The sequence below is a fragment of the Perognathus longimembris genome, chromosome 17, assembly GCF_023159225.1.
Source record: "Perognathus longimembris pacificus isolate PPM17 chromosome 17, ASM2315922v1, whole genome shotgun sequence".
Taxonomy (NCBI): Eukaryota; Metazoa; Chordata; class Mammalia; order Rodentia; family Heteromyidae; genus Perognathus; species Perognathus longimembris.
Window position 1 is genome coordinate 36,925,370 of NC_063177.1, and position 22,409 is coordinate 36,947,778.

Consider the following 22,409-nt stretch of genomic DNA (forward strand, 5'->3'; position numbering starts at 1 on the left):
TTTCCTATAGAGTATTGTGAAAATGGAATTAGAGAGAAAGAAAGAAGGGAAAAAGACAAACACTTTTTCTTTCTTTTGGGGAGTAGCAAGTTGTACTAGAGTTGAACTTAGGACTTCATGCTTTAGAGGAAAGTGCTCTGCCATTTCACACACATCCTCAGACCTTAATCTGAACTTTTAAAGGGGCATAATACATTGGATTTAAAATAATTTAACATGATAAATAATGATGGGTAGTACAGACTTCTTATCTGATTGCTCTCTACACACCAATGGAGAAATAAACCAGATTTTATTTTTACATATGTTGGTAGAATCAAGACCTGCAGCATTAAAATGAGACTTTTAACAATCTGGATCATGTGGAAGAGATCATGATCTTAGACCATGGTAGATTGCACATTAACATCCTAAAAGATCCTCTTCCCCAATCACCCAATTGCAAAAAAAAAAAAGTCATACCAGTTATAACCTTGGGGTTTAGAAATCTTAGGCTTTAAAAACTCATTTTATTTCCCTCACCCTTTATGATTTCTTTTTGGAGGGTGAGCTTCTTGGGCTCTGAGACATGGATACTAAACTCCTATCTTTAACTCAGCTGCCCAGTTTCCAGGCTAGGCAGAGACACTGAACCCTGTACTTCCTTCTCAAGACTTGCAGCTGCACCAATGCCTTCAACTGGCTGCTTTTATATTCCACTCACAGGAAGTCTGGAGAAGAGAGATATGGTTGGCAGCCCACTGTCCTTTGAGGTACCAAGAATAGATAGGATACTGTTAACACTGACATAGAGATAGACAGCTATTAAACGGCATTCTTGTATCCCTGATAAGCTGAAACAGGGGAAAGAAAGAGAAACCGACTGGCTAGACAGCACTGTTCCTCTAGTAGTAATTCTACTAAGTCAATAACCTCAATGACAGAGGTCTGGGATGCCAGTGATCGCACTTCTGTGCACACATGGTGATCTCATTCATTAATGTCCAAGCTTGGGTGGTAAGGTCTTCCAGGCTCAGTTTTGGGATTTGCCACCTACTATTTAATAATAACCACACATTTCTCTTTCTCCTTAATCGGTAAGTGGGTTTGACACAAGGAAAAATGTGCAGGAGGAATACTGGGTACATCATGCAAATTATCATAGATCAAAAGATATAATAGAAACCAAAAGGCAAATTCGTTTTCATCGAAATAGTTTTAACTCTTTTTTTTTTTCTCTTAACTTTCTTGCTTTTGTTTTCTTTCAAATTGGCAAAGATTCAGGCAGGGTCCCCTAATGGCAAAATATAGAATTAAAAAAATATTTATTGATAATGTTTTTCTTAAAAATGTTTGATAACCCCAACTAATCATCCAAAATGCAAACTGTAAACACAACAGCAAAGAGTAACAGATGAGTGTGAGTAGGTAGACTGAACAAGTGACAGGCTGAGCAAAGTGCAGGAGGGCACAATGGAGAATGGAAGACAGGTGCACAAATGTGATGTGGACAGTGACAACTTGAGTAAGTAATCACACTTGGACCACAGCGATTTCAATGCAGTCATTTAGGAAACTTCTGGGCCAAAAACGAACACCCAAGGAATGGATGAGCCTTCTTTGTGAGCATGCACAGCATGTTGGCGTGGAAACAAGGAAGCACAGAAGCTCTGTAGTCATCTTACAATGGATGGCTACCATTTCTACAATGCAAAGAAATTTTCTTTCTGGTCCCTGGATACATCATACATTGTTTTTCCATGCTCCTCTTGACCCTGGAGGACTGCAGTTACTGTTCTAAATGCCCCCAGAAAACCCCTTAACAAAATAGAGAAACCACAGTAGCTGTAACACTGGGTTTGCTGGAATGCCCCCCCCCTCCACCTGGCCTATGATTTTCTCTTGGAAACATCCAACAGGAATGGCTGTTTTACCAATTCACTTGATAAAGTCAGCTTGAACTTCAGTCCCAAGGTCACAGAACTATAGTGGATGGGGGTAAGGGTGTGTACGCTTATGTATGTGTGGCTCTGGGGATCTGGACACTCCCTTGCTTTGTAACCCTTGCCCAGAATGCTGGGATCGTGTCCACTGGAGAGACTCCACGGTAACGCTAGAAGTGTCATTTAATACTCAGTTTACCAAGGTTGACCACCTCCATTGTCATAGGATGATGCAGCATCTGCAGAAGCGCTGTCTGCTGCCCCCTACTGATGGGGGTGGAGTGACAGGTGCGAAGTAGGCGTGGACTTTAATATTGGGTAAATGGGTCTGAAACAAGACAAAAATATTACTAAGAGTGAGGGCTTAAACAGAAGGAGTAATGTTTCTCAGAAAAACTGCTAAAGGGATGAATAGACATGAAACAGGTCTGAGCAGTAGTCAGGATGTTTATAAAGGCCTCTGTTTCTACTTAGTTCCATCCTCACTGTTTGAAATGACTAAGTCAATTCTTCGAAGTGACTTGAAGAACAAGTCCATCTCATGAAGATTCAGAGATACAAGAGAATCCTGACAGGGCTGTGCCTTTAAGGGGCCACAGTTGACCTTGGCCTGCCCCTCCCCTTCCTGCCTTTGGCAGGAAGAGAAGGCCCTGCTCCTGGGGCAGCACATGTGTAATGGAGGACACCCCAGAAACCCAAGCCTTGGGGGGCTGGGCCTCCGCCCCCAAAGGAGGTCCCCTGACATCACTTGATGGACAGCCCTCTGTAACCAATCTGCAATCCCTCTCTTGTGCCCGCCCTCAGGGGTATATCTGGGGGGCTCCTCATTTGAATAAACAGAAGCCCTAGAGGTTTTCTCCGAGAAAAAAAAAAAAAAAAAGAGAATCCTGAGAGGTAGGCCATATACAAAGGTCTAGTTGGCCTGTCTTTTTCCTGCTGTTTTGATGCCAGGGCTCCACTAGAGGTATACTCTCAGCCCTCTCTATCTGAAAAAAGAGGAGGAACTGAAGTCAACTGTAACTCAAGAAGAGGTTTGGTGCTCCAATATTTATTTGCTCAAGGCCATATGATTAGATGTGAATAATCTAACAAACAGATCCAGCTTTTTATGATTTCTCTGCTGGAAACCTGAACCGTTACTCCTTTACCATGGAGGATGGGGCTAAAATGCAAAAATCTATATGATTCCTTCTTAAATAATAAACTCTGTAGGAGGAGACCTACTTTTCTTCAGTGAGTGGTTTCCTACTAGTTTCCACCTGGAATCAAGACTAATTACTCTTACGTTTGTTTGCTCTCTCGTTTTTCACCTTGCTAAAGGTCTAAGTAAAAAAAAAAAAATCATAGGAATCTCAATCTAAGGAGAAAGAAAAGAGAACAGGAAGGGGACTGAAAATACCAAAGCTGGAGCGTGACACAGCATCTTTACCCTGAGTCTCTTGATTCCAGCCCGTGTGATTTGCTGGCAGTCATAGAGTTCTATCCGCTCGAGGCTGTGACAGCTCTTCAAGTGCTCCAGGGATGCATCTGTGATTAGTGGGCAGTTGTCCAGCTCAATCACTTCCAGCTGGTCATGGGCGCAGGCCCCATTCCCCAGGTGACGAATTCCATCATCTGTGATTAGCTCACAGTGAGATAGACTCTGTAGCCAAATAGAGCAAAGGATGATGAAATGCCTTCTGGTATTCCTCTAGCTAGAGACTTGTATAAAACCTGAAAGATGACCTTCATTGTTTGATTGTGGTGAATATGGAACCATCACTAGATCCATTTATGATGAAATAAAAGAATGCAAACTAGAATAGCCGGGCATCAGTGGCTCATGTCTATAACATTAGGTTACTCAGGAGGCTGAGATCTGAGGATAGTGATTCGAAGCCAGCCCAGGTAGAAAAAGTCAGCAAGACTCTTAGCTCCAATTAACCACCAGAAAACCAAAAGTGGTGCTGTGGCTCAAAGTGGTAGAGTGCTAGCCCTGAATACAAAAGCTCAGGGACAGGTCCCAGGCCCTGAGTTCAAGCCCAACAGAAAAGAAGAAAAGACAAGAAAAAAAGAATGCAAATGAGTTGATATCAATTATTGATTTGGTTTTGTGTAATTCTAAATATATTTCGTGAATTCATGTAGTGACTCTCTTACTTCATAAAGGAAGACAGCCCTAAAAACTACCTCCTTCTTAAATAAACAATTTTCTTCTGTACAAGGACAAGCAGGGGTCAAGCCTTTCCATCCACAGAATTCTCTGGAATTGAACTAAATACTGAATGCCTGATGCAAGGCATGAACCAACAGCAGATATCAATTAGCTGAGAAAAAATTTTACAGCTGTCAGTGTGACCGTCTCATACTTAATTTCCTCACCACTTTTCCCCTAAGCTTCTGGTTCTGGAAAACTCAGAACCCTTGACCCAATTTTAGATAACACTGTAGCACCAAACATACCAAAACTGTTTTGCATTCTGTCCTGGATATAGAACAGTCAACCAAAATGTCTTCCTAAGAAATCACTGATAGTAGTAGCAAGGAAAATCTCTCTGTAAATATCAACTGTTCTTTATTTTTTGTTTTGTTTTGGTTTTTTGAAATTGCTTGCTGTACAAACAGCCATGCTAGTCTTGAATCTTCCTGCCCCAGCCTCCTGAATTAATACTGAATTCACAGGCATGTACCACCTATGCATTGCTTAGCAATATATATGTATATGTGTATGTATGTATATATATATACATATATATATGTGTATATATATATATATATATATATATATATATATATATAACTTTTTTTTTTGGCCAGTCCTGGGCCTTGAACTCAGGGCCTGAGCACTGTCCCTTGCTTCTTTTTGCTCAAGGCTAGCACTCTGCCACTTGAGCCACAGCGCCACTTCTGGCTTTTTCTGCTTATATGGTGCTGGGGAATTGAACCCAGGGCTTCATGTATACGAGCCAAGCACTCTTGCCACTAGGCCATATTCCCAGCCCCTTGATTAAATCTTAAAACCTTTTTGGAGGCTAAACTTACCAATACTTGAAGTCGAGGACAGTGTATAGAAAGCTGGATTAATGTGCTATCTGTTATCTGAAAGAAAAAGATGTTTGTTTCATGTAAAAATGATACCATGGGCTGCATCTTACTCCTCATTATATTTCCATTTAAACATGATCAAATAACAGGGTTACAATTCATTAGTGTAAATTAATTGCACAATGGGGTTTCATGCCATTTTCATCAGACATATAATGCACTTTGGTCAAATTCAACTCCTCTTTCAAACCACATCCTTCCCCACCTGTAAAAAGCATTTTTAGGGAGTCATTATAGAACTTTAAAGTTTAAGTCCCACAAGCCTACCATGCCTTTTCTGGAGGAACCCACCGAGGCTTTTTTAATCTTATCTTTGAAAAACATTTGCTCAAAAATTCTGTTCTGTTGGACTAGGACTGTGGCTTAGCAGCAGAGTGCTTGCCTAGCATGCATGAAGCCCTGGGTTTGATTTTTCAGCATCACATAAATAGAAAAAGCTGGGAACGGCACCATGGCTCAAGTGGTAGAGTGCTAGCCTTGAGCAAAAGCAGCTAAGGGGCAGTGCCAGGTCCTGAGTTCAAGCCCCAGGATTGGCCAAAAGAAGAAGAAAAAGAAAAAAAAAAGGAATGAGGAGGCTTTAAGTACTTACTAGTATCATAAGCCTCGGCCTAAGGATTTTCTTTTTTTAATTTAAAATTTGAGGCAAAATTTGTTGCCCATCTGGCCTTGAATTACTGTGCACAAGCAATCTTGCCTCAGCCTTCCAAGTAGCTGAGACTACAGGTGCATGCTAGCAGCAAAGGAAAGAAAATACTTTTAACAAAAACTTTAAGCCTGAACATTTGGGTGTCCTTTCTTGCTAAAGGTAAGGAAACTGGTGGCATAATTTTTGCTTTTGTCTTTTTGAGATGTCTTGTTATTATAGCTCAGTCAGACTGGTCTGGAACTTGCTATGGTCAAGGCTGACCTAGAGCCTTGAGCCTCTCTTGTCTCCACTTCCCCAATGCTTGGATTATAGACCTGAGTCATACCGAGGTTTCCCCTACCCCTTTGGTATTGGGGATTGAATCCAGGGGCTCACATATGCTAGGTAAGTATTCTATCACTGGACTATATATCCCTAGCCCCACATTTCAACTTGCATACCATGAACTTCTCTCTCCACAGTACCTAGAAGGTATCTAAGTAAATGGAGAATTAGTGATGCTATCAGGCACTTCAGAGTCTTACATAAGAGGAAGGATATGCATGTGCTGTTTCTATAACACTAATTGTAAAAAAAAAAATCCATAATATTACCTGAACACATTCTTCCAGATCCATCTTTTCAAGCTCATGGCAATTCTACAAAGGACAAAACCAGTCAATACAGTACAGATTTCTAAAACATTTGAAACATTTTAAGGCCAGAAATCAAAGAGGTAGTATTAAACATATTTTTGGAATCTTAAAGTGTTTCAGAATTGTCATTCTTCTACTTAAACATAAAACCTTGAAAAGACTTCAGAGGGTGAATTAGGAAATCTCAATTATAGAAACGTCTCAATTATCTCGTATTTCAATATTGTAGAATAATTAAATATTTAAGTACTAAATATTTAAGTCCAAGGAAAACCATTTGCTGGATAGTAATTAATACAGGGCTAATATCAAAATCTCTTTCAAGCAGAAATAGTTAAATGAAAGAGAGAAAAGACAAGTTTTATTTATATCCTTCTTTAGTTGGGTAAGCTGACCCTTGCCCAATCAATACTCTATTCACCTCTCTGAAAGCAAGTAACATTCTTCTTGTTTAATAACATTGGTCATTACTATTACTATATAGTGATATACCACTCAAACTACTAAAACCTAAGAGTACACAGAAACATCTCTTAGAATTTTTCAATAAAGATGGGCTATCTTTCAACATTACTCTCACCTACCAGTCCATACTAAATACAAGTTTCTTTCATAAATTATGGCACAAAGAAAGTTCCTGTTTAGGTTATTTTACCATCTTATTGAAACTGTGGAGAACTCAAGTCTCTCCAAAGAGTGTCATGTTCTCTAACCTTTCCTAAACAGGTCTTTAGGTGTAACATGAGAATGCTCAGAAAACTAGACATACAAGAGTGCTCCTAATTCTGCTGCATTTCTACAATTCCCTTGTTGCTTGCTTATTCTTCTAAAAAGTAACCCTCCTCCCCCTGCCCCCCCCAAAAGCTCTTTAGAAACAAATGTATGTAAATTGGAGAAAATACTTACCCTGGCTAGAGTGGTAAAGCCCACATCGGTTAATTGAGAACATCGTGCAACTTCTAATATTCTGTTAAAAAAAAAATAGAGTGCAAGTCAAGCTCTGGTTCCCTGAAAACTAATTCTATTAAAACAGGAAGAAAGGAAGAAAACAAATATCCTATTCTCTAAGGATTTCATAATATAGAATGACATTAACAGCTAAGTAAAAGTCTGTATATAGTTCTTGCTATTTATTTTCATGTTGTCACCATAAAGTGGTCCTGTAAATACCACTTTTCAGGAGATACAATCAAAGAACACAGAGGAATATAACTGAAGCCTGTAGTTAATGCCAAAATGCATTAAAAACCTTCTTGATGGCATACTGCTTACCCCCAGAGGGCAGCCTGCTCCTAGAAAACAAAGGAAATGGAGATAAATACTCTATTTCAGTTAATTTGTTGCTGAAGTAAATTATTTTCTTTTCCTGTCTTACATGTAGGTTCACACAGATTTAAACAGCGTTAAAAATGCAATGGAGGGACTTATTAATTGCAAGTCTGTCTCAAATATGCAATTCCATACATACGAAGGCTTCCTGCTGGCTCCTGTGGAGGCCCAGTGCAGTGGGCAGCTGGCTGGCAGCCACTCTTATTCAGTAACTGCTGAACACCAACCTAAATACCAACCACAGCACTGGGGAACTCCCAAGTGGCTATTTGCTGTGAAAAACATTTAGTGGCCTCTGTACTTATTACACAATGTCACTAAAGAACATTTACCTGTTTTCTTACAAATTAGTACAAAACTTTAAAGTATAAAGAAATCATTACCAACTAAAAGTTGAAATGAACGCTATAAGCCAATGGGAAAGCATAGTCTGATTGAGACACAACTTATGATTTTCACGAGAGTATTTCTATAACAATACAAACAGGATGTTGGAAGAGTCACATAAAACAGAATAGGATAACATTTATTATTCTAGAGAGAGGTCTGATTACCTATTAGCTCCTGATAAGTGCTCTACTCTAGGCTTCTGATATTGCTGTTGTGACCAACTGACTGCAGGTTGGTGCCTGTTTTGTTTTGCCAATACTGGGGTGTGAACTCTGGGCCTGGGTGCTGTCCCTGAGCTTCTTTGTGCTCAAGGCTAGTGCTCTACCACTTGAGCCACAGTGCCACTTCTGGCTTTTTTTTTGGGGGGGGGGGGCAGTTCTGGGTCTTGAACTCAGGGCCTGAGCACTGTCCCTTGCTTCTTTTTGCTCAAGGCTAGCACTCTGCCACTTGAGCCACAGCGCCACTTCTGGCCTTTTCTATATATGTGGTGCTGGGGATTCGAACCCAGGGCTTCATGTATATGAGGCAAGCACTCTTGCCACTAGGCCATATTCCCAGCCCGGACTTATGGCTTTTTTTGAGTAGTTTATTGGAGATAAGAGCCTCGCTGGCTTTTCTACCCAGTTTGGCTTCCAACCACCATCCTCAGCTTTCAGCTCCCGAGTAGCTAGGATTATAGGCATGAGCCACTGGCACCCAGATTCATGCTCAAGCTCTTATAACAATTTTAGCTAGGTCATCAAAAAACATGTTTTTAGAAGAAGGTTTGGTAATTACTAAGGTAAGAAGTAGTTTCACAGGCTCTGGTGTAAGACTGCCTGGCTTTGAATCCTTGCTTTTGTACCTTCAGGTGTGAGATTTGAGCAGATTACTTCACCTCTCTTGTACTTTGGTTTTCTTATCTATAATATGGAGATAATAATGGTGCTTATATGATGTTATGGAGATTAGATGAGGTAATATTTGTAAAGAATCTAAAACAATAAGGGCATTTGGGGACCATTTCTATGCACTACAAAACTGTTTTATCCTCTTTGGGTCTGGATAGTAACACAGAACTCTTAGTAAATATTTAGCTAAACTAATATTTAGAGGAGGAGACACAAAGAAATAAGGCTCTTCTAAAAGATGGTACAAGAGGTATGTCTTTAGAGCCATTTTTTTTTTTTTTTTTTTTTTTTTTTGCCAGTCCTGGGCCTTGGACTCAGGGCCTGAGCACTGTCCCTGGCTTCTTCCCGCTCAAGGCTAGCACTCTGCCACTTGAGCCACAGCGCCGCTTCTGGCCGTTTTCTGTATATGTGGTGCTGGGGAATCGAACCTAGGGCCTCGTGTATCCGAGGCAGGCACTCTTGCCACTAGGCTATATCCCCAGCCCCTATTTTTTCTTTTTAAGTACTCTTTAGTGTATCTGATATTATTACTATGGTAGTAATAACCTTAGATTGGACCTTTAAAGACACTGAGAAAGGAATTATATAGAATTATTAATTCCAACTAATAATATTACAATGAATTGTTGGATTTGAGGACTATTGTCTTTTAGTTCATGCCAATTACAAGTAAACTATAAATCATGTGATGGCTACCTAGAAAGGGTAGTGGTACTATAGTGTCTACTTCAAAATTTCAAAGTTCCAAGACATAAATATGGATAAAGGAGGTTTTCCTTTTCCTTGATTTTTTTTTTGTTGTTGTTGCTAGTCCTGGGTTTGACTTTTTGACCTGGGCTCTGTCCCTTAGCTTTGCACACTACCACTTGAGCCATAGCATTTTTCAAAGTTTTTATGATAGTTAAAAATAAGAGTCTCACTAATGAATCTATCCTCCCTTTTCCTTAGTAACCTACAGAAACACTGCTGCTTTCTCTGTTGATGGTGATGACACAGATTTATATCTTCACACATTGCGTGCCAAAATTATAAACTAATCACTTAAAAATATTAGTTTGAAGTGATAGAGAAATAAAAAGCAGAGTTACAAGCTGAAAAAAAAAAAAAGTCTCACAGGCTTTCCTGCCCAAGCTGGCTTTGAACCATGATCCTCTGATCTCAGCCTCCTGAGTAGCTAGGATTATGGGTATGAGCCACCAGCACCCAGCTTCCTTGATTTTTTAAAAATTTAATTTTATCATCAAGGCGATATACAGAGGGGTTACAGTTACAGAAGGTAGTGAGTACATTTCTTGTCATACTTGTTACGCCTTCCCTCATTTTTAATCCCACCTTCCCTTTCCCCCACCCCCGATTTTTTTTTTTTTTGAGCTAAATAAGAAAAGTTTACCTAAGCCGAGGGCAGTTCTGACCTAGAGCATTCAAGATGGCATCTGTGATGTTGGAGCAGCCCGAGGCACAGAGGGACTGCAACTTATGGCACCCTCTGCAGATAGTAATGAGACCTTCATCTGTGATTTGCTAGAGAGAGAGAGACAGAGAGAGAGAAATCCAGAGTTATTAGTCACTTAGCCAAAGAAAAAGGAAAAAAAAGTAATTCAAAGGATATATACGGCTTATCATCTATAGGTCAGTAGTTTTCCACAGTTGTGACCTACCAATACTAACACATCTTAATTGGTTATAAAGTATGACTGTAATTTTATTTTATTTTAGATGTTAGAGCTGGGGCTTGAAATCAGGGCCTGGGCACTGTATCTGAGCTTTTGTGCTCACTGCACGCCATCTCCATTTCCAGTTTTTTATGTGTGTTTATTTGGAAGAGTCTCATGGACTTTCCTGCCTGGGCAGACTTCAAACCATGACCCTCAGATCCTAGCCTCCTGAGTAAATAAGATCACAGGTATGAAGCCACCAGCACCTGGCTTGATACTAAATTTAAGTACTGATATTTTCTTTTAGTAAGCGGACAACCTCTTTCTCTCCTCACAACACTGGTACTGGAGGTTAAATTCAGGGCCAACTGAGTCATACCCCCAGCTCCTTTTTGCGTTGGCTTTTTGAGGTAGGATCTAGCTTTATGCCCAGATCAGCCTGAGCTGCCATCTTCACTGGAGATAACAGGCACGCACCGTCGCACCCAATCATTGTGCTTCGCTGGGATATCAGGCTAGAGGCATCTCACTCAGTCACTGGTTGAGATGGAATCTTTTTTTTTTTTGGGGGGGGGGGGGGGGTGTCCTGGGGCTTGAACTCAGGGTCTGGACTCTGTCCCTGAGACTCTCTGTGCTCAAGGCTAGTACTCTACCACTAAAGCCACAGTGCCAGTGTGTATGTGGTAGTGAGGAATCAAACCCAGGGCTTTGTGCATGCTAGGTAAGCACTCTACCACTAAGCCACATTCCCAGCAATGGAATCTTTTTTATACCTGGATTGTCCTCTTCCCATTTCTGCCTCCCAAGGAGCCTAGATTACAGGGTAGAGTCACACTGCCCAGCCTATAGTTTTCTTTTTAAGTAGATAAGGGCCATCTGTGTGGTCACTATAACCCTAAGGTTGTAGTGGGAAAGTCATAGGTCTAGATGAAAATCATAGTAACATTATTAAAAGAATTACTAATTACAGAAGCATTGTGGGAAGGGATGCTTACTAAGCAAGTCTGCAAGTTCAAAGTCACCAGCTCAGGACAGTGTGCACCTATGTACTTGAGAGCTTCATCTTCTAGCTACAAGGATTAAGAAACAAGAAAGTGATTACTGATATTGTATCAAAGGAAAAATATTTAAGAATGTACATATTCATTAATACATTATCAAAATAACCAACCAATTTTCAAAGGATCAATGAACTACAAACAATAAACTATTATCACACGAATGTAATTAAACAGTTCTCATCATATTAAATTCATATGATTATCATCAATTTAAGGAAAAGGTGAAATAGAAATTGCCTCAGGTTCATAAATATATTTCTGTTAAATTACATATACCTTAAAGTATTTTGTAGCAGGATTATGAAGCTAAAATAATTTCTACACTTCAAAACACATAGTTTTTGTTTTTCTCCTGGTCCTCTAGCTTGAACTCTCTTGTTCTGGGTACTGTCCCTAAGCTTTTTGTTCAATGTTAATGCTCTACCATTTGAGCCCCAGCTCCACTTTGAACTTTTTGGTGGTTAAGTGAAGATAAGAGTTTCATGGACTTTCCTGTCTGGGCTGGCTTTGAACCATGATCCTCAGATCTTAGCCTTCTGAGTAGGTAGGCATGAGCCCGTGGGTCAACTTTTGGGAGAAGCAACAAAGGATAGAATCCTCAGTGTTTATCTGCTGTTATGTTAGTATGGTTACAGTGCTGAGAACAGATGGTAAGTCATTTATTACAACGATACATCCTAATCAATATTTTTTAGGATTCTATAAACAACCAGACGCTCAATCTGCTTTTTGAAGACAGTCATGCATCCAAAACTCTGGTTTAAACAATAGAACTCCTCCCACTGTGGTAAAAGAGTGGGGACACTTTTATTAAGAGCTCCAAGGTATGGCTTTAATAACCATTGATAAAATAAAGACACTAACCCTACTTACTCAGGCACATAAACCCTCTCTCTCAAAACTGGGTTTTGAACTCAGGGCTAAGCAGGCACTCTATAGCTGAGCCACGTTTTCATCTCTTTGTGCATTCATTATTTTTGAGACTGTCTTGCTGCCTGGGTATAAGGCTAGACTATGGTCTGTGCATTTTAAGCTTCTTGTTGGGACTGCGATTTCAGAGTGTACTATCATATCCAGCTTCATGAAAGAGTCTCTTGGACTTTTCTGTCTGAGATGACCTAAAACTACAATCCTTTTAACCTGAGTCTCTCACATAGCTGAGATGACATACATGAACCATCATACACAGCTAGTGACTGAGTATCACTGTATACCCTAGCTAGGCTTAAATGGGAGTCCTCTCAATCTCAGATTACAGGCAAGAGTCACAGGCACTCAGTACCATTGTGAAAAGGAAGAGAAAAAAATCATTTAAAAATGTAATAACAAAATGTACTGAGTTTGTGATGCAACTGGCAGAAAATAAGTGTGAACACTACAAAATTCACGTTGCTGTGTGTACTTGGCATAATTGTGAACAATTCCTGGTGTTAAACGGAACTGCCCAGAGTGACTTTTCTTGTTTATCCAGTTCAAAGTATCTGCAGTCATCAAACTTTCTTTTTAAATCAGATTAAACAACATGAAACCCTTCTTGCCCATGACATATCCTTGGAATAAGCACATCTCTACCTTGTTCCCTCCAAATTTATCTTTGTTCAGATTTATTAATTCTTCTCTTTCTTTAATTCCAAGGAAAACACTTACTTGGTAACCATGTGTTTTTGAATAGTAATATACAGAAATCACATTTCCTTTAAGACAAACATAGAGCCTACAAAGGGCTCATGTTCCCTCTGACTTTCATAAGCACTATATAGAGTATTACCTGTGTGCAGCCTTTTAAGAATAAGGCCTTGAGACCCCCACAGCCTCTCACTAGTGCTTGTATGCCATCCTTGGTTACTTGGTCACACCAGGAAATGTTCAACTGCTCCAACAGTGGACATCCCTCACTTAGGATAAAAAAAATGAGACAAGTACATCACGACATCCAATTTCAAAGTCTCATTTCTGTGGTGCTTATGTAAAATTCTATGACTAGTAGGACTACCTCACATTCATTTTAATCAACAAATCCTAACATTCTATTTCAAATATAGATAGGAATGGAAATTAAGTGACATTCGCAAGTTTACAGAATAGTTAAGTGTTCAGATTCAAACCCAGATTCTCTATCAAGCAATTCTGTTTGCACCAACAGAATAAGAATTTTTAAGCTTTTATTCAAAAGATGACAAAGGCTCTCTATATTTTCCTTTTCTGAAATAATTCTAGAGTATTGTTTCTGTAGGCTGAATTTGGGATAATCTCTGCTGTCAAAAATGCTAGTTTCATTTTTGATCCCTTAAGCTTTGATCAGCTTAGTTTCACATTTGAACTACGAAGAATCTCAAGTTTTCTACAAAAGTTAAATACCTACAGAAAAATAATTCAGAAAATAAAAACAGGAGATCACAGGGTGCCAGCAGCTTATGCCTAATCCTAGCTACTCAGAAGGCTGAGATCTGAGGGTCCTGATTTGAAGCCATCCCTGTGAGGCTTTTATCTACAATAGACTACTCAGAAAAAGCTGGAAGTGGCATTGTTATCCAAGTGGTAGAGCACTAACTTGGAGCACAAAGATGCTCAGGGACAGCTCTCAAGCCTCAGGACTGGCAAAAACTAAAAACAGGAGATCTCTGTTCAAGTTCACTCTTCAAAGTGTTATATAAGTCACAACTCTTTCTAGGTTCTCCCTAACTACCTCTCTGAGTTCTATCCATTTGTCAGGCAACAATAGGGCTGCAATAATATCTTACTCAGTTATAAATATCTTAACAGAACCTGCATTCAACAATTTATTTTTCCAGTTCTAGGGCTTGAACTCAGGGCCAGGGCACTGTCCTTGAACTCTTTGCTCTAGCCTAGCCCTCTATGATTTGAGCCACAACGCCACTTTTGCCTTTTTCTGTGTATGTGGTACCAAGGAATCAAACCCAGGGTTTCATGCATGCTAGGCAAGCACTCTACCACTAGGCCAAACTCCTGGCCTTCAACAATTTTTTTAGTTTTACTTTTTATTTTTTAGTCCTGGAGCTTGAACTCAGGGCCTGGGCACTGTCCTTGAGCTTTTTTGCTCAAGGGTAGCACTCTACCACTTGAGTCACAGCATCACTTCCGACTTTTTGTTTTATATGATACTGAGAATTCGAACCCAGGGCTTCACGCATTCTAGGCAAGCATTCTACCACATTTCCAGCCCCTAGTTGTTTTTTGAACTTATAAGTATCTAAGATATCTACTACCCAAGGTTTTCACATAAATGAGACCATTTGTGAAACTATTCTATAAATTAAAAATGTTTCTTTTATCTATTTATTTTGTCACTTGAGGGGCTTGAACTCAGGGCTGAAGTGCTGTCTTTGGGTCCTTTTGCTAAAGGCTAGTGTTCTACTACTTTGAGCCATAGTGCCACTTCTGGTTTTCTGGTGATTAATTGGAGATAAGCTCAGGCTGGCTTTGAACTGTGATCCTCTTGTCAGCCTCTTGAGTAGCCACTGCTGTCCAGCTTGTTAGACTTATTACCCTACATGGGAAAGTCTTAAATATGCTTATGTTCAACAATCCTAAAAGAAGTAAAAATGGAGCCACTTTTTCTTCCGGGTCCTGGGGTTTAAACTCAGGGCCTGGGCGATGTCCTTTAATTTTTGTTTGTTTGTTTTGTTTTTGCCAGTCCTGGGGCTTGAACCCAGGGTCTGAGCACTGTCCCTGGCTTCTTTTTGCTCAAGGCTAGCACTGTACCACTTGAGCCACAGCGCTACTTCTGGCTTTTTCTATATATGTGGTGCTGAGGAATCGAACCCAGGGCTTCATGTACAAGAGATGAGCACTTTACCCCTAGGCCATATTCCCAGTCCTGTCCTTTAATTTTTGTGCCCAAGACTAGGTAGTGCTATACCACTTGAGCCACAGTTCCACTTCCAGTTTTCTGGTGGTTAACTGAAATAAGAGTCTCACAGTCTTTCCTGCCCAGGCTGGCTTTGAACTGTGATCCTCTAATCTTGGCCTCCTTAACATCTAGAACTATAGGCATGAGCTTCCTACACTTGGCTCTAATAGTTTTAATTTATAAGATTAAATTTAAGCTAAATTATATATGTGTCAGTACTAGAGCCTGAACTCAGGGCTGAGGCATTGTTTCTTAGTTTTCTTCCTCAAAGCTGGAACTCTACTTGAGCCACAGCAACATTTCTTTTTTCTTTTTTTGTGTGCTTGTTTTGTTTTTTTGCCAGTCCTGGGGCCTGAGCATTGTCCCTGGCTTCTTTTTGCTCAAGGCTAGCACTCTACCACTTGAGCCACAGCACTACTTCTGGCTTTTTCTATATATGTGGTGCTGAGGAATTGAACCCAGGGCTTCATGTACACAAGGCAAGCATTCTACCACCAGGTCATATTCCCAGACCCAAGTCACATCAACATTTCTGTAGCTTAAATTTTTTTTTTTGGCCGTCCTGGGCCTTGGACTCAGGGCCTGAGCACTGTCCCTCGCCTCTTCTGCTCAAGGCTAGCACTCTGCCACCTGAGCCACAGCGCCCCTTCTGGCCGTTTTCCATATATGTGGTGCTGGGGAATCAAACTGAGAGCTTCATGTGTAGGAGGCAAGCACTCTTGCCACTAGGCCATACTCCCAGCCCCATGTAGCTTAAATTTTAATATGTGTAAGTGTAACCAACACATGGGACACATAAGGCAGTCTGTAAAAGGCTAGCTAAAGGGCAACTTTTAAAAACAAATGGGCATTTCAAATTCCTTTTAAGATCCATCTTTTGGCTGGTGCCAGTAGTTCATTAGTATAATCCTAGCTACTCAGGGGGCTGACATCAGAGGATCACAATTAAAAGCCAGCTTAGGCATGACAGTCCATGAGACTCTTATCTCCAATTAATCACCAGAAAATCTGAAGTGGTGCTGTGGCTCAAGTGGTAGAGCACTCACCTGAGCTGAAGAGTTCAGGGACAGCGCCCAAGCCCAGAGTTCAAGCCCCATGACCAACAACAAAAATAAATAAAAGAGGGAGGAAGAGGAAGAAGAGGAGGAAGAAGAACAAGAAGTAAAAAGATCCATCTTATGTAAATTTTTAAAAAAAATACATGAATACTAAAATAATGAACATTTATTGATGGCTACCAAATGACAGATACATGTTTTAAGTACTTTATACATACTAGATGGAGCCACACAAACCAGTTATATATGTATTTATTTGGGTCCTAGGGATTAAACTCACGGCCTGGGCACTGTCCCTGAGCTTTTTGTGCTCAAGGTTTGTGCTATATCACTTGAGCCACTCCCAGCTTGGCTGTGAACTTCAGACCTCTGTTTCTTGAATAGCTGGGATTACAGTACCCAGCTCAAGTTACTTTTGCTATAAGGAACTGTGCCCTTTTTCTTTTCTATCTTTTTTTTCCTTTCTTTCTTTCTCTCTGTTTTAATAAGCCTTATAAAGATCTAATCATTCACTCATCAACTGCACTACTTCCTTTAGAAATCCTGGTTACCGTTAGTCACTTCACTTGAATTGTAAATTTACCACATAGTGAGACAAAACATTGAATCTGAAGTACAACATATATTCAATAATAAAACTACAATCAATTCCAACTTCATATCAGTTATTTTGTTATATAATAATAATGAACATGCTTATCATGAGACATTTACCTCAGAGCTTTGAGAGACATGTTGGTTATTGATGTACAGGAAGCCAAGTCAAGATGCTTGAGTTTGGAACAGAACTTGCTCAGGCTAGTACATGTACTGAAAGTGGAGAAAAAAAATAATGAGTAAACAAAATAAAAACATCTTTTAATATATCATAAACGTTTTTCAGTGAATATGCATATATATGTATCAGAAGTGTAATATTTTTGTCCCCAAAGTTATAACCATGGGACCTTTCACATTGAGGAAGAGGTAGATACATATGAAAGGCTTGCTACATATGAAAACTTGCATCAAAGGAAATACCTTGCATCATTAGAAAATATCAATAGAGATTAACAGCACACTATAAGCTCTAAAAGGTCTATGGGCATTAAAAAAAATCTAGAAACACCAAAAAGCTATAATCAGTTCTCACAAGCATGCAGATAAAGATGAGGACCAAAGTTAACTCTGCCCTTTCACTTTAATCCTTATTCGAGATAGTCCTTTGCAATAACAAAAGAACTGGATTTTTCCAAGAAACCCAAAGGATAAAGCTATGTAACACAGCTGTCTACTCTTTCTTGCATTTTTCCCCCCAGGGCTGAGGATGGAAACTAGGGCTTCATACATGCTAGGCATGTGTTCTACCAGTGACCTAGACTCTCAGCAACCTTTATGAATTTTAGTAAAACATGATAAAGTGTAGAGAATTGGAAGGATAACAGTCTCTGCTCCTCACAGGAAACATGAATAAAGACTCCATGAATCTTTTTTTAAATTATTTTTATTTTTGCCAGTCCTGGGCTGGGCCTGAGCATTGTCCCTGGCTTCTATTTGCTCAAGGCTAGCTAGCACTCTGTCACTAAGCCACCTGTGGCCATTTTCTGTATATGTGGTGCTGGGGAACTGAACCCAGGCCTTCATGTACATGAAGCAAGCACTCTTGCCACTAGGCCATATCCCCAGCCCGACTCCATGAATCTTAAAGGCTCTTTCCCCACAATATTCAAGTTCTCAGTTTAATTTTTTTGAAGTAACTATGGAAAATTTCAAGTATATGCAAGAATGAACAACACTGAGAACACACAGGTCCTATAATTAAATCTCAACATTTTCCAGTACTCTATTATTTTTATCTCATCTCTACCCCTTGGTGTTTATTTATTTAGTGCCAGTTGTAGGGCTTGAACTCAAGGCCTACATACTTGTCCCAGAGCTTTTTTTTGCTCAAGGCTAGTGAGACCCAAACCCCAAACCTACCCTGTTGCTCTTTCCTTTTCTCTCTCAATTGAGTAGTACTGAGGTTTGAACTAAGGGTCTTGCATTCCACCACTTTAGCTACACTTCTATCCCTTGTGTGCTTTGGTTATTTTTTCATGTAAGGTCTCACATTTTTGTCTGAGTTAGGCCTATATCTAGAGCCTCCTAGGAATGAAACTCCATGCCTGACTTCTATGTTGACATAGGGTCTAACTTTTTGGAAGATCTGGCCCCCATAATCCTCTGGGTTTCAGGTTCCTAAGTAGCTAGGATTAGAGACATGAGTCATAATAGCTAGCTTTCCCCCATCCCCAGACAGAGTTTTGCTACATAGCACAGACTGGCCTCAGCATCCCCAATAAGACAGCAGGTATATAATACCATGTACAAATTATTATTTCTTTGTGAGACAATTTAGTAACTGGGCTCCAGGGATCTTCCTGACTCATCCTTACATGTTCTAATTAATTTCTTTTTTGGTAGTACCTCTTCAGTAATGTTCCTAGGACCTTTGTTATTTTTCTAATAGGGACTTGCATCTATATGCCTGGATTGTGCTCTATTTATGCTTCCCACTTAACTAGGATGACAGCTGTGTGCTACCACCATGTCAAGCTATTGAGATGTCTTCTGCTTATGTTTGGGCTGGCCTTGATCTTGCCTCCTAGGACAGGAACCACAGCCCATGATTGGACATAGGCATTCAGAGCTATACCACGGCTTTAGCTGCAACCCATAAACTTGAATAGCTTTTAATTTTAACTAAGCTCAGAATATTTTTAAATTTTACAATCCATGAATTAATCAAAGTATTCTGCTTTAAATTTCAAATATGTGGTATTTTCACAGAATTGATTTGGCTGTAGTTCATGAATTCTCTAGTGATGGTCAAATAATTGCTTCAATATTTCTGAATTTATTAAGGTTTATTTAGTATCCAACCTGTGCTTTTTTCTGAAAAATGTGCTTAAAAAGATTGCTTGTTCTATAATCACTGGGTTGGTCGTTCTGTTTGAACAGAGGACATTTTTACATCTTTTTACCTACTACTTTTTGCCTACTACTGCTTGAGCCACATTTCTACTTCCAGCTTTTGGGTGGCTCTTTGCAGATAGGCATTCCTTTTGCCTGGCTTCTTCCATTGAGATAGTCTTTTTTCTTTTTTGGCCTGAGACTGGGGACTTGAACTTGGTACCTGACAATTTTGCTCACTGGCTAGCATTCTACCAACTGAGCCATACCTCCAACTTGAAAATTTCTGCCCAGGTTTGTTTGGAACTATGATCATTCAAATCTTGGCCTGCTACATGGACGTTAATTAGTCATGTCCAGCTATTAGTAGATCAAACTGTGATCCCCCTGACTTCAACCTCCCAAGTAGCTAGGATGGGTCTCCTACTGGAGCCTTTTTTGTTTTGTTTTGTTTTTAGTGCTTGTACTAGGCTTGAGCTTAGGGCCTGGGTGCTATCTCTGAGCTTTTTTGCTTAAGAATAGCACTCTACTACTTGAGTCAAAGCTCTACTTCTGACTCTTCTGGTGTTTAACTGGAGATGGGAGTCTCATGGACTTTACTATCCAGGCAGGCTTCAAATGCAATCCTTAGATCTCAGATTCCTGAGTAGCTAGGATTATAGGGGTGAGCCACCAACATCCAATGGGTCTTGCTTTTTTTTAAGCATATGCTGACAATCTGTCTTTTATTTTTTATTTTTTTTATTTTTTTGGGCCAGTCCTGGGCCTTGGACTCAGGGCCTGAGCACTGTCCCTGGCTTCTTCCCGCTCAAGGCTAGCACTCTGCCACTTGAGCCACAGCGCCGCTTCTGGCCGTTTTCTCCATATGTGGTGCTGGGGAATCGAACCTAGGGCCTCGTGTATCTGAGGCAGGCACTCTTGCCACTAGGCTATATCCCCAGCCCGACAATCTGTCTTTTAGACCAAGAGTTCAGACTTTTCACATTTAATAGAATGAATAAGTTGGGACTTTTTTCTTATGTTTGTGATAATTTCATGCTTAATTTTTAAAATTTTTGTTTCAACTTTATAGCTTCCTTATGTGAAGTGTATTCAATTCCTCTGGATTTCTTTAAAAAAAATTGGTTTTGGGATGGGAATGTGGCATAGTGGTAGAGTGTTTGACTAGCATGCATTAAGTCCAAGGTTTAATTCCTCAGTAACACATAAACAGAAAAAGCTGGAAGTGGCGCTGTAGTTCAAGTGGCAGAGTGCTAGCCTTGAGCAAAAAGCTCAAGGACAGTGCCCAGGTTCAAGCCTTAGGACTCGCAAAAAAAAAAAAAAAGTTTGGTTTTTCTTTTGGCAGTACTGTGGATTGAACTCAGGACTTCTTGTGTGCCCCACTACTGAAGTCATACCTCCAGCTCTGATTGTTTTTTGCCAGTCTTGGAGCTTGGACTCAGGGCCTGAGCACTGTCCCTGGCTTCTTTTTGCTCAAGGCTAGCAATACCTCTGGAGCCACAGCTTTTTCTGTGTATGTGGTACTGAGGAATCAAACCCAGGGCTCTGTGCATGCTAGGGGAGCACTCTACCACTAAGCCACATTTCCAGCCCAGCCCAGATCTTTTTATTAGTTTTTTTGAGTTTTCTTATAGGTTTCTCACAACCTATAGGAAATTAAAATACTAAGAATTAAGACAAATTAAAATATATACTTAATCATAATATACTTAAGAATAACTAATCTTTCTCAGAATAAAGTAATTTTCAAAAAGAAATTACTCCAGTGTCACCTTTACCTCCTTTTTATTTTGTGCTATTCTTTTCTCTTTTTTTGGTGTGGGGGTAGTTTCTGAGAGAGGATCTCTCTATGTAGCACAAGCTGGCTTTGAATCCTCTTGCTGCCTCAGCCTTCCTCAGTGCTGGCCTTATAGGTATGTACCACTGTGCTATGGCTCATGTGATAAGAGTATTGCCTTAAGCACAAGAAGCTCAGGGACAGTGCCCAGGCCCTGAGTTTAAGCCCCAGGACCAGCAAAAACAAAGCAAAACAATGACAACAAAAAAGACTAATGACATATTAACTTGCATAATTGTAACAATATACTGTAAGAGTTAAACGTATAAGTTATTTCTTCTGGAATATTCCATTTCATATTTTCAGATATCATTTCATTGACATTTCATTGTAGAAAGGAAACCTGGGAAGAAGGGGAAACTACTTTTGTGCTTCTCAGCCTACAAAATAGGATTAGAAGCGTAAGCTACTGGCATGCCTAGTGATTTTTTTTCATTCCAATTCTATTTTCCTATCATTTTCTCTTAAAACGGTTCCTCCATAAAACTAAATACATTAACTTACAATTAAGGCTATGATAGGCCAGATATATAGGCCATGACTTACCCTTTTAAAATACCAATACTTACGCATCTGTAGTCTTTGTACACCCATTTAGATTCAGTACTTCAATGTTCCTACAGTTTTGTGCAAAGGTCCTTTATAGGAAAGAAAAAAAGTAAAAGGTTTCAAATAAGAGGCAAAATACCAGATATAAAATCTAAAAACCTATAATTGTTGCTACTCAGGCTGAGACCTGAGGATCAAGGTTTGGAACCATCCAGACAGACAAATCTGAAAGACTCTTATCGCCAATTAACCAGCAAAGAGCAGAAATGCGGAGGTGTGGTATAAATGGTAGAGTACCAGATCCAAGCTAAAAAGCTGAGTGAGAAGAAGCCCCAAGTTCGAGTCTTAATACTAGAACCCTACCCCTTAAAAAGTTCAAAAACAAGTAAAAATCCAAACAAAGAACTGTTTATGATGGGTAAGTGTGTGTGTGTGTGTGTGTGTGTGTGTGTGTGTGTGTGTGTGTGTGTCTGTCTGTCTCTGTTGGCCCAGGGGCTTCAATTCAGGGCCTCAGTGTTCCAGGCTAGCTAGCACACTACCACTTGAGCCAT

General features: G+C 39.9%; 1 protein-coding gene across 1 annotated transcript in view; it reads right to left on the minus strand.

Moving 5' to 3' along the window:
- Window positions 1-273: 273 nt before the first annotated feature.
- Fbxl20 (F-box and leucine rich repeat protein 20) overlaps window positions 274-22,409 on the minus strand; it is a 64,206-nt gene continuing 42,070 nt past the window's right edge. The window contains 10 exon segments of the mRNA XM_048366760.1: window positions 274-2,250; window positions 3,352-3,564; window positions 4,944-5,000; window positions 6,246-6,290; window positions 7,194-7,254; window positions 10,287-10,417; window positions 11,547-11,621; window positions 13,381-13,507; window positions 17,256-17,351; window positions 21,879-21,947. Coding sequence (XP_048222717.1) covers window positions 2,143-2,250; window positions 3,352-3,564; window positions 4,944-5,000; window positions 6,246-6,290; window positions 7,194-7,254; window positions 10,287-10,417; window positions 11,547-11,621; window positions 13,381-13,507; window positions 17,256-17,351; window positions 21,879-21,947 — 982 coding nt within the window. The 3' untranslated portion in view covers window positions 274-2,142.